The following is a 12,276-nucleotide window of genomic DNA, read 5'->3' on the forward strand; positions in this document are numbered from 1 at the left end:
CATGATGCTGCCACCACCATATTTGACAGTGGGGATGGTGTTTTCAGAGTGATGTGCAGTGTTAGTTTTCTGCCACACATAGCGTTTTGCATTTTGGCCAAAAAGTTCCATTTTGGTCTCATCTGACCAGAGCACCTTCTTCCACATGGTTGCTGTGTCCCCCACATGGCTTGTGGCAAACTGCAAACGGGACTTCTTATGCTTTCTGTTAACATTGCCTTTCTTATTGCCACTCTTCCATAAAGGCCAACTTTGTACAGTGCATGACTAATAGTTGTCCTATGGACAGAGTCTCCCACCTGAGCTGTAGATCTCTGCAGCTCGTCCAGAGTCACCATGGGCCTCGACTGCATTTCTGATCAACGGTCTTCTTGTTTGGCCTGTGAGTTTAGGTGAATGGCCTTGTCTTGGTAGGTTTACAGTTGTGCCATACTCCTTCCATTTCTGAATGATCGCTTGAACAGTGCTCCTTGGGATGTTCAAGGCTTTGGAAATCTTTTTGTAGCCTAAGCCTGCTTTAGATTTCTCAATAACTTGATCCCTGACCTGTCTTGGACCTGTCTTGTGTGTTCTTTGGACTTCACGGTGTTGTTGCTCCCAATATTCTTTTAGACAACCTCTGAGGCCCTCACAGAGCAGCCGTATTTTTACTGACATTAGATTGCACACAGGTGCACTCTATTTAGTCATTAGCACTCATCAGGCAATGTCTATAGGCAACTGACTGCACTCAGATCAAAGGGGGCCGAATAATTATGCACACACCACTTTGCAGTTATTTATTTGTAAAAAAAAATGTTTGGAATCATGTATGATTTTCGTTCCACTTCTCATGTGTACACCACTTTGTATTGGCCTTTCATGTGGAATTCCAATAAAATTGATTCAGGTTTGTGGCAGTAATATGACAAAATGTGGAAAACTTCAAGGGAGCCAAATACTTTTGCAACCCACTGTATATACTATGCATGTATACACTTGATTTCCTGAACTAAAGTCACTTTCAGAGCACAGTCATGATACATCTTGCAGCTCGCGTGCTCAATGTTTATACAAAACAGGTAACCTAGAAGTCAAGGAGAAAACGTCTGCACCTGTGGCCTAGATATGGTACATCTTGTAGCTGGCGTACTCAGGGTTGGCTGCAATGCAAGGTCAAGTACATTTGCAGTTGGGAAGCATGTTTCCTCCCAACATGAATCTCTCAGACAAGCAAAGAACTTGTGTATAAATATGGGCTGAATATGCTCAGAGCACATACATAGAGGCATCCTATAGCGTATGGCTTATCCCAGCCAGCTTAGTCAGTAGAGACTCTTAATCTCAGGTTTGTGGATTTGAGTTACCAGCAACGAGAGGTTGGTAAAGTATGGAATTTATGTATTCAGATGATAAATGTATACAGATAATTTCTGTTATTTCAATACTAAATTTATTAGTGTATAGATGGAATACATTTTCATATAAATAGATTCTGGTCTGAGACTCTTTTTCATTGGGATATCTGTGATACTACAAATACTTATTGTTGGTGTGATAGCGGCTGAGAGTCCATCTGAGGGATTCTAGGAAAACTGGCACTTGGGGTTAGTATTCAGTACACTTGCTTCACCTATTTCATATAGGCACCAACAATGCTAACAGCTGAGCAGAGATCTGCTTACAATGAAGGTTGTGTGTGTACTCTCCAGGAAATCTAGCCGCCCCGGACACAGTAATATAAAGGTAACATACCTGGAGGCCAGCAGCTTCGATGCCTTCAGATCCGCCACCACATACAGGAAGTAGTAACTGCAGAACACACGGCGCTGGATCAACAGGAAGGTGAAGCAGATCGCGTCCCATACAATCCCTGCTTCATTTTCTGGCAACTCACACGTCTGGTCAGAGGGGATAACTGTAGAGGAGATCACGCTATTATTACTGATTTATATAGTGCCAGCATCTTCGTGGTGCTGTACAACAGAATACAAGGTATAGCAAGACAACAATTAACAACCAGAGTCACACACTACCCAGCCAGCTCATGGTAAACCAGAACTCCTAGGAGCGTGTAAGGGGCTACAATAGACCAAAAAGCCCTGTATTGTGGCTCTGTACAATTAACACATAATTTGCATGCCAGCGAATCTGGAGGTGTGTTTATCTTACAGGGACAACATAGGATGGTTTGCATATTTCATCAGTGATGCATTGTGGGAGACATCATATGATCACTGCAACCTGAATTATTGCAAATACCTTCTGTTTTAGGAAGGCAAACTTTTGTTATGCATGGACTGGTGCGCACCATGGCGAGATTGCTCTTCCTCAGTGATATTAGGTAATGTCTGACTGCCTTATCAACTTTCGATGGTTCTTTCTCTACCATTGTTAAAGCTTACATCTATTTTTTTTTTAATTACTTTTTTTGCTGGCTGTTCAGTACCTGGCTGTAACGAGAATCTGTTATGGAGGGCAAGTCTGCCATTGTGAGTGACCACAGGTAATGGCCTATGGAATCAGGGTTCGTTTCCGGTGCGGAGTGGGAGCCTGAGAACCGGCTACCACCACCACACATCCAAGTAAGGACCCATTTGCTGTATAAGTAATGTACCTGCCCTGACTGTGCTTTGAAGACCAGGCATCTGTGGTCAGATGGACCCTTGACCCAGCGCAAGACGAAGCAAATCGAAAGCATTTGCCAAGAATGTGTTATGGAGGGCAAGTCTGCCATTCATTCAACTGTGTGAAACTTTCGATAGTACTTTCTCAGTAGCATGGTGACCACGGGTAATGGCCGGGGAATCCTGGTTCGATTCCAGTCCAGAGTGGGAGCCTAAGAAATGGCTACCACCAACGCACATCCAAGGAAGACAGCAGGCACGCTGTGGGCAAAGGAGCAGGAACGGCTACAACCACACATCAGAGGAAGGTAGCAGGCACGCTGTGGGCAAAGGAGCAGGAACGGCTACGCACACATCCAAGGAAGGCAGCAGGCATTGCATGCACGTCCAGAGGTGGTGACCAAAAATAACAATACAGGAGAACTTTCGAGGCCCTGCTATATATGAGATGAATCAACTTTAAATCCTTTAACGAGAATCTGTTATGGAGGGCAAGTCTGCCATCCATTCAAGTGAAAGGTATGCACTGACTGCCAGGTATAATACAATGTGCAGTCAAAGATGCAGTGAAAGGTATGCAGTGACTGTAAACAGCTGTTTGGGTAGTGACGGCCATGCTGGACTGGTGCGCACCATGACGAGAGTGCAGGTCGATGGCGGCTTTCCAGCCCATATGGTCGCCGGGCTGAGGTAGCTGAATGACAGAACAGTGACTGTCCAGCTGATCAAATTTGGTCTGTCCACAATGAAGCAACAACCTTATTATCGTGGGTGTGCCCCCCTTCCCCCCGACACACTCATATAGCCAGCGGTCATTGTTTCATTGTAATACGCAAGCCCCTTCACCGCGGCAAGGTAATGATCACGAAGGGGAATTGGCACATGTACATGCCTTTTGTTTTGTTGTTGCAGCTGCAGTGCAGCCAGAAAAATTAGGCGGCATGTACACGCACCAGAAACCAATGTTAGTTACCTGGTAACATCCTTTTTAGTAACCTCCAGGACAGGTCCACCATGAGAACGACAGGCTCCTCCCAGGAACAGGAAACGTCCAGATAGAGTACTCTATAAATCTTTGTTTAACCCCTCGATCACCAGTCAATTCCAAGAACTGTTCACCTAAAAAAGGGGTTTTAATATCCATTCTGCGTATACATATAATACACATCTCAATATTTATACATATACATATATACATATGAACTCTTAATAGGGTGGGTTACGGACCTGTCCTGGAGGTTACTAAAAAGGATGTTACCAGGTAACTAACATTGGTTTTTCCATTAACCTCCAGGACAGGTCCACCATGAGAAGATGAGCAAGAATCTTACCAAATTAGGGTGGGCCGACTGTCTGCAGGACTTTTCTCCCAAATGATTGCTGTCCTGCAGACATCAGGTTCACTCTGTAGCGTCTAGAGAATGTGCTTAGACTTGCCTACGTAGCTGCTCTGCAGATCTCTTCTGGCGTAGCACTCGCTCTGTAAGCCTATGAAGTGGCCGCTGCTCTAGCTGAATGGGCTCTAACTGTATCTAATACCGTATCCCCTGTAATCTTATAGGATTCCTCTATACACCGTTTTATCCATTTAGCGATTGTTCTTTTTGACATTTTTCCGCCTTTTGTAGCACCTGAAGTGTTGATTAAAAGAGCTCTAGAACTCCTAAGCTCCGCTACCCTTTCTAAATAGCATCTAAGACATCTTCTGACATCTAAACCCGGCTTGTATTATCTTCTTTAATCTTTTTATCTTTTCGCTTGTTAAGTACATTCTTTCTGTTTCTGAATTTATTATGACTCCTAGAAACTGAATCTTTGACGTTGGTTGTAGGACCAACTTGTCCTAGTTTACTATCCATCCGAGGATCTGTACCTGATCTAGTACTTTTCTTGTATTTATCTCTGCCTTTTGGTATGACTCCGCCACTACAAGGAGATCGTCTGGATATGGAATTATGAGAACTACCTCTGCATGTAAATACTTTATCACTTCCGCCATTACTTTTGAGAAGATCCTCGGTGCTGATGATATTCCGAAGGGCAGGATAGTAAACTGAAAGTGTTGAAAAGTTTTCTTTTCCCTTATCGCAAATCTCAGGAACTTCTGAGACGACTCTCTTATTGGAATGTGCCAATATGCGTCCCTCAAATCTATGTTTGTCATCATGCAGTTTGGGGTTAACAAGTTTCTCACAGAGAATATTGACTCCATCCTGACTCTTTGATAAGACACAAAGGGGTTTTAAGCTTTTAAGTTTAGAATTAACCTGAATTTTCCCGTCAGCTTTCTTACCAGAAAACCGTCGAATAAAATCCCTGATTGCCAGTGATCTGATTGCCCGGAACCGGTCCGACCACGTTCTCGTCTAACATTGACTTTATGATGTTTTGTAATGCTAGCTTTTCTCTCTGTCTTTTGGAAGAGGAGTGGCAATAAATTTTCTTGCTGGAAGGGACTGAAACTGACTATTGTACCCCTGGTTTATAAGATTGAGGATGAAATAGTTTCTCCTTATTTTCGTCCACTGGGAATAGAATCCCGATAGACGACCCCCAACTCTTTATCTGGCGTCACTTCTTTTCTTGACTGTTTTGGTTTCGAAAAAGAAAACTCTTTTTCGTTCCCTCTCTATTAATAGCCCCAGGTCTCCCCTTGCTACGTATGTTGTGGCTGCTGCTGGTCGAAATTTTGCGCCTGCTGCAGTCCAGGCCTTCTTTTTTTTTTAAACAGCCTTTATTAAACCGTATAAAGTATATATACCAACATTTCTGTATTTGAATACAAACAAAAACAAAAATAGTGCAGCAGTACTATGTATCACAAACGAATTACAATAAAGGTAAGTATAACCTTAAAGTAGCAGCCTCGACCATGCCCCTTAGGAGCCACCTGAAAATAACCTATCTTGAATTAATGAAATGTCCGGAAGACCTGGAGTATCTAACCACCCAGCCCAAATTAAGTCAAATTTCCCAGAAGCTTTTCTATGCTGATAGATAACTTTCTCCAACTTGAGGTAGGAATTAACTTGTTTTATCCAATCTTCCACTTTTTGGTGGATTCAAGCTTTTCCACTGCATAAGAATTAACTTTCTAGCCTGAAATAATAGGCGCAGAATCATTATTTGTACTTTTTCTTGTACTTTCAGATCCGGGGATGATCCCAGAACACATAGTGCTATAGATCTAGTTATTTTTTGTTTAGCAACAGCATCTATGATATCCATAACTTCCCCCCAATATCTATGCAACTTTGGACACCGCCAAATCATATGAACCAAATCTCCATGCTCTCTGCAACACCTGGGGCAAATTGGATCTTCTCCACACTTCATAGAGTAGAGTCTCTTAGGAGTTAGTAAATTCCTGTGCAGAATATTTAGTTGGGACAGTTTTTGAGAAGCGTTGGTAGATACCAGAGGAACATTTTGAAGGATATTAACCCATTCCTCCTCCGTTAGATCGCCCACATCTTCAAGCCATTTATTGAAACATTTAAGGGGGAACTTTTTCAAAAACAGTCTCAGTATCATAGTATATGATACTGAGATGAACCCAGAACGCCCCTTATACTGGCTTACTAAATTAAAAAGGGGCGCTGGTTGCAAACGTAACGAGTGCGTCGCCCGCTGACTATCGACTGCATGTTTTAATTGCATATATTGGAAGCTTAGTAAAATAGTGAGGGGTCTTTTCAAAATAACCTGAATATCAACCAACGGTTTCACATGCTCATTTTCAGTCAGTACCTGATTTAATGTTAGAATTCCCTCTTTGGACCAGTTTTTCAAAAACTCCAAGTTAGCTAAATCCTGGAGACGATTTCGGGCATATAACGGGGTATAGGTAGTAATCCCCTGAATATCTTGCATTGAACGAACCCTGTCCCAGATTTTTTGCATGAGTAGAAGAGTATATTCCTTTCTGTTTTTTAATCCGTCAATCCCAGCTTCTAAGGCAGCATAAATTGAATTAGACCCCAGCACTTTATTAAGCAGCCACCTGCTAGAGTCCATCAATTGACTGTCCTTCCAGCCTACCAGGTGTTGCATTTGCGAGGCTAAAAAATACACCCACGGGTTTGGAACTGCCAGCCCTCCCTCTTCCTTAGCGTATTGTAAATGTTGCAACTTAATTTTCACTCTACCTTGCCACCAGATAAAATCCCTAAATATTTTATCAATGGTTTTGAACAACTTAAGACAGAGCCATACTGGTGCATTATGTAAAAGATATAGCAATTGAGGCATGGTAACCATTTTCAGCAGATTAATTCGGGCGACCGGGGTCAGTAATAGCTTGGACCAGGTTTTGAGCTTTTGACGTACTTTGACTATCAGTGGAGAAATATTAAGGGTTTCATACTCAGCTGCATCGTTAGATATTACTACTCCCAGGTATTTAAAAGTGTTAACCTTTTGAATCTGGTCACAGCATCTTGGCAGAGCAGAGTCAGCCTTGTCTAGAAGTAGTATGGAGGATTTATCCCAATTTATGATAAGACCTGAGTATCTACCAAAGTCCGTCAAAGAATACATAACATTTTCTAAGGACTCATTAGTATCTTGTAAAAAAAGCAGCGTGTCGTCCGCATACAACGCGACTTTCTCTTCCACCTCCCCATATTTAAAACCCTTTATTAATCGATTAGACCTAATTACCTCCGCAAGTGGCTCAATGGCAATTGCAAAGAGCAGGGGAGAGAGTGGGCATCCCTGCCTGGTGCCTCTCCCTAAAGCAAAGCTCGGGGACATTGAGTTGTTAACTCTAAGTTTTGCTGTGGGAGCATTATAAATTGTTTTTACCCATTGTAAGAAGGACGGGCCAAATCGCATCGCCTTTAGCACGGCATATAAATACTGCCATTCCACACTGTCGAAGGCCTTGGCGATATCAAGTGATAGAACAGCCCTATCACCTATATTGTCTGCCTGCAGTTGAATATTCAGGAAAGCTCTCCTAATATTAATAGCTGTGGATTTAGATGGTATAAAACCCGATTGATCCGGCTTAATTATAGATGTTATTACTTTCGCTAATCTATTCGCCAAGACCTTCGACAGTATCTTAACATCGGCTGTTAAGAGAGATATCGGTCTGTATGAGTCTGCCTTAAGGGCATCCTTCCCTGGCTTTGGGATCAAAATAATAGTTGCTTCGGACATGGATCTTGGCAAAGCACCCTTATGAAATGATTCATTCAGTACCTCTAATAAATGTGGTAATATTAACTCAGAGTAGCGCTTATACACTTCGATCGGAAGGCCGTCACACCCCGGGGCTTTATTGCCAGGGAACGAACTGAACGCAATTTCAAGTTCCTCGAGCATAATGGGTGCATCCAGCATAGCTCTGTCTTTATCATTAAGGTTGAGCAGGGGAATGGAATTCAGATATCCCGTTAGTTCCTCTGGGGTGTAATTTACTTTAGACGAGTATAAGTCAATATAGAACCTCTGAAGCTCCTTCACAATACCCAGCCTATCAGAAATTAATTCCCCTTTAGACGTTGTTAAGGCACTAATATGACCTAGTGGGGTTTGGGCTTTTGTTATTACAGAAAGTAAATTACTTGTTTGATCCCCATTTTCAAAAAACACCTGCTTCAAGAACAGCCTTTTGTGATTAGCTTTAGCAATTAAGAACTCCCTCAATAGGTCCTGCGCTTGGATCCAGGAGGCCCTTTTTGCATCAGTGGGATCCGCCACGTAGGCAATCTCTAAATCCATCACCTCTCTAGTCAAATGGGCATCTCTCTCTCTGGTTTTAGATCTTATTTTATTAACTTCCCTCAAAAATATTCCCCTAAGGAAGGCTTTAAATGCTTCCCAAGTAATACAGTGCTTAGTGGGATCATTATTATATTCAAAAAACATTAATTTCTTGTATAATTTCCCTGTGCGTGTTAATCAACGTAAGCCAGAAGGGGTTTAGCTTCCAGGGAAGTCTTGGCTTAATTATCTTTAAGGGGTTATTAAAATTGACCCTTAGAGGGGAGTGGTCAGAGAGTGATCTTACCAAGTATTCTACTTGATCAATTAGAGGTAACAGAGCTTGATTTCCTATTGCAAGATCAATTCTAGAGAGAGACATGTGGGTTCTACCAAAGCAAGAGTATATATATTCATTTGGATGTGTACATCGCCAAATATCCACTAATGCCAGCTCCTCCAAAAGCCTCGCTAAAGGGGAGGGTTGGCTGATCAGGGCTCTTGATCTGAGTCTATCATATTTTGGGTCTAAGTACATATTAAAATCCCCAATCAATAGGATTGGGAGGTGCAATTTACCTTGTAGTCGTTCAATTATTGGTGACAAGCAGGAAGGTGAGAACGGGGGGGGGGGGGGGGGGGATGTAGATAGCTACTAGTATACATAGTCCAGGCCTTCTTAAGGGCAAACTCCACCTTCTTATCTTGTGGATCCTTCAGGTATCCCAGATCCTCAAAGGCTAATTCATTGTCTTTATTAACCTGTGAGAACGCTGCATCAAGCTTGGGACATCTATCCCAAGTCTTGACGTCTTCTTCCGTAAACGGCAATCTTTTCATAAATCCCTTTGACATAAATAACTTCCTGTCTGGGTACTTCCACTGACTTAATATGGTATTTTTTGTAGATCTATGTATAGGGAAAGTCAAAGATTCTTTTGGTTCCATTCCCTGATACAATCTATTATGCATCTATATTTCTGATTTCTTAGATTCAATATTTAGAGTTTTATTAATAGCCAAGATAAGCTGCTCAGTCTCATCAGCCGGAAATCTAAACCTGGAGATTTTTCTGATTTCAGTCTGGCTGTCCATACTCTTAGAAGAAGAGTCTGACTCATCATCATTATCCTCCTCTTCACCTTCTATATCTTCTTCTTCCGAAGAGGATACAATAAGTCTCTTAGTAGAAGTTGTACCTTTGTTCTTTGTTTTAATAGGTTGAGATTCCTCTGTATTTGGTATATCTACGGCCGGCATGGTCGTACTAGTACCAGGGATTACTGCTTCTGTTGCTGGGATGATAGCAGAAGCAAATACTTCCTTTAATTACTTAATTGTCTCAGCCATCTCCATTTTTACGGCTGACATTAATTCTTCCTTTAAGCCCCCTGATTGTTCCTGTATTAACTTTACTTAAACAGGTCTGACAAAACTGCTTATTATAAGTATGGGACATTTTTGTATCACAGAGCGGGCACCGCCTTCTTGGCCTTGCTGGGTCAGTAGACTCTGTGCCCTATAACAACAATACAAACAAGAAATATAGTGTCATTTTTCTTTCTAAACCTAAAGAAAGAACACCCTGGTGCGCATATGTCAAAGAGTGATAAGTAACCCTGAGCCCAGATGGATAAGAACATGTATAGAAATATCATATACATATGATCTATCTGAGGCCATCTATATAATCCCCCTATACATATTAGACAGGGGATGATACAACATAAACTGCCAACAGGGTTATATACACTTATATTGCCTGTACACTGATCCTATGTTGGCCCCTATAGATATATATATATATATATATATATATACACACACAACATATGACCCAGCAATATCACAACTGAAATATCTGCACAACATATACCTCCAGCTATATGCATAGGTTTATACAGACCTCAGAGCAGACGCTAAGCAGGCTTTATATTATACTGCACAGTCAGATAATAAGTAACAGACCTCAGTACAGACACGGCATAAGGCGTACGGCTCATACCATATAGGTCCCCAAGCCTCCGCCACTCTCACCTTTCCTGGCTCCTGCTTAGCGTCCATCCCGCTCCGTTCGTGACACGAAATGCCGAACCATGCGGGCTTCCGGCGTCTCTTCACCCGCGCAACCGGAAGTGACGCCGCGTAAGGGCGGAAGTACGTCACAAGGACGCCTCCATTGAGGGCAATCAGCCACCTTCCCTCTGGAGGCCTGCTAGACTTCCCACGTCACTTCCGGTGCGCCATTAGCCTCTGCTCTAGGGGAATCATGGACGCCGCGCGTGTCCTCTGGATCCACCTGCAACTCGGGCAGCCAGGACAGCCACAGGAAAAGGTACACCTCGCTTCTCCTTGCTAGACCCAAATACCTCTCTAGGCAGGTCCACCATTCGCCACCAACCGGGTCCCAAACACACCTGGTCTGACTGACCAGCGAGCGACTAGAGCACTCCTTGTTCCTTGGAACAGGAAACGTCAACTGGTGATCGAGGGGTTGAACAAAGATTTTCGTTTCCTGTTCCTGGGAGGAGCCTGTCGTTCTCATGGTGGACCTGTCCTGGAGGTTAATGGAAAAAAATTATTCTAGCAGCGGCCTTAAAAATTCAGGAATCCACCTGGAGTCCTGGACCCTGTTGGTGGTGGCGGAGAAGGCAGTCAAGCGGCCTGCGGGCAGAGATGCTGTGTGGGGAGCGACTTAGTCTTGCTTCTACTATGTAAGGGGACTTTGCTACTAACCGCTAAAGTCGGCGGGCATTAAAGTCTATGGAAAAAATGCGACCTAAAAGTTTTGGGGAAAAAGTTCTCGGTTCACCTCGACCGCGAACCACCGATGTTCGCGCGAATTGGTTCGCCGGCAAACCGTTCCGGCCGTCTCTAAGTGATCGGGTTTGGGAACAAGCTGCAGTGGAAACAAATGTGCAGTGGTGCGGCGGTTGAAAATGGAAAGGTAAACAAACGAGTACTCATGTCTACGTCCCTGGTGCGCAAGTAAAGTTTCCAGGGGTGTAAATATGCGTACCAGCGGTCGTTAAAGGGTTAAAAGCTGTGTGTTGAGTCATGTTGATGGGACAGCAAATTCACACTGTTATACAAGCTGCACACTGACTGCTTTACATTGTATCACAGTGTCACATTTTCAGTGTGGTCCCATGAGAAGCTATCATACAATATTTACACTGTTATAGAAGCTGCACACTGAATGCTTTACATTGTATCACAGTGTCACATCTGCAGTGTTGTCCCATGAGAAGATATCATACAATATTTACACTTTTATAGAAGCTGCACACTGACTGCTTTACATTGCAGAGATGTACTCCCTTCTATGAGATTCTGTGCACATATACATCCCTCATACACTTACTTAAGTCATATCCTTTGATGGTGCAGAACATGCTGAAGGTCTGGATCAGCCAGCAGTTGTTCTTCATCAGCTTGTCCAGGTAGACACACGCTCCAATCTGGAAGATTAAGTCCTATGTTATGCTGGGAATACACGGTTCATTTTTAAGGTCATTAGATGGTTCGATAGATCATTTCCGACATGTCCGATCTCCCTTTCGACGCTCGATTTCTGATAGAAGTGAATGGAAAAAGATAAGAAAAACGAGCGGAAGATAAGAGAATCGACTGCAGAACTGAGCGGCAAAAACAATCGAGAGGAGAATCGAGCGCCAGAAACGAACCGTGTATTCCAAGCATTAATGACTCTGTTCATCAGTAACACTCATTAGGTGAAGAAGGAATGCGGAGCAGACACTAGATGAAGCTACACAGCTGCTCTCTCAACCCTCGGTTCCACATCCTAGTTACACAAAAGGGGGTAAAAGGCAACCAGGACAGAGTGTATAAAACAGAATTAAAAACAAATAAAAGAGAAAAAGGGGGCAGGTGGCTTACCTCAATAATGACAAATTCATATATATAACTATAATGAATGTTTAATAAGCACAGGCAA

The 12,276-nt window shown here is 42.9% G+C and overlaps 1 protein-coding gene across 3 annotated transcripts in view; it reads right to left on the minus strand.

Moving 5' to 3' along the window:
* LOC137542170 (piezo-type mechanosensitive ion channel component 2-like) overlaps positions 1–12,276 on the minus strand; it is a 258,588-nt gene that overhangs the window by 63,066 nt on the left and 183,246 nt on the right. For all 3 annotated transcript variants that reach the window (XM_068263888.1, XM_068263889.1, XM_068263890.1), the window contains 2 exons: positions 11,683–11,779; positions 1,735–1,897 (listed from right to left, as the gene is read on the minus strand). In XM_068263888.1, the coding sequence (XP_068119989.1) occupies positions 1,735–1,897; positions 11,683–11,779 (260 nt within the window). The remainder of the gene's footprint in view (positions 1–1,734; positions 1,898–11,682; positions 11,780–12,276) is intronic.

The sequence above is a fragment of the Hyperolius riggenbachi genome, chromosome 12 (genome assembly GCF_040937935.1).
Source record: "Hyperolius riggenbachi isolate aHypRig1 chromosome 12, aHypRig1.pri, whole genome shotgun sequence".
NCBI classification, from domain to species: domain Eukaryota; kingdom Metazoa; phylum Chordata; class Amphibia; order Anura; family Hyperoliidae; genus Hyperolius; species Hyperolius riggenbachi.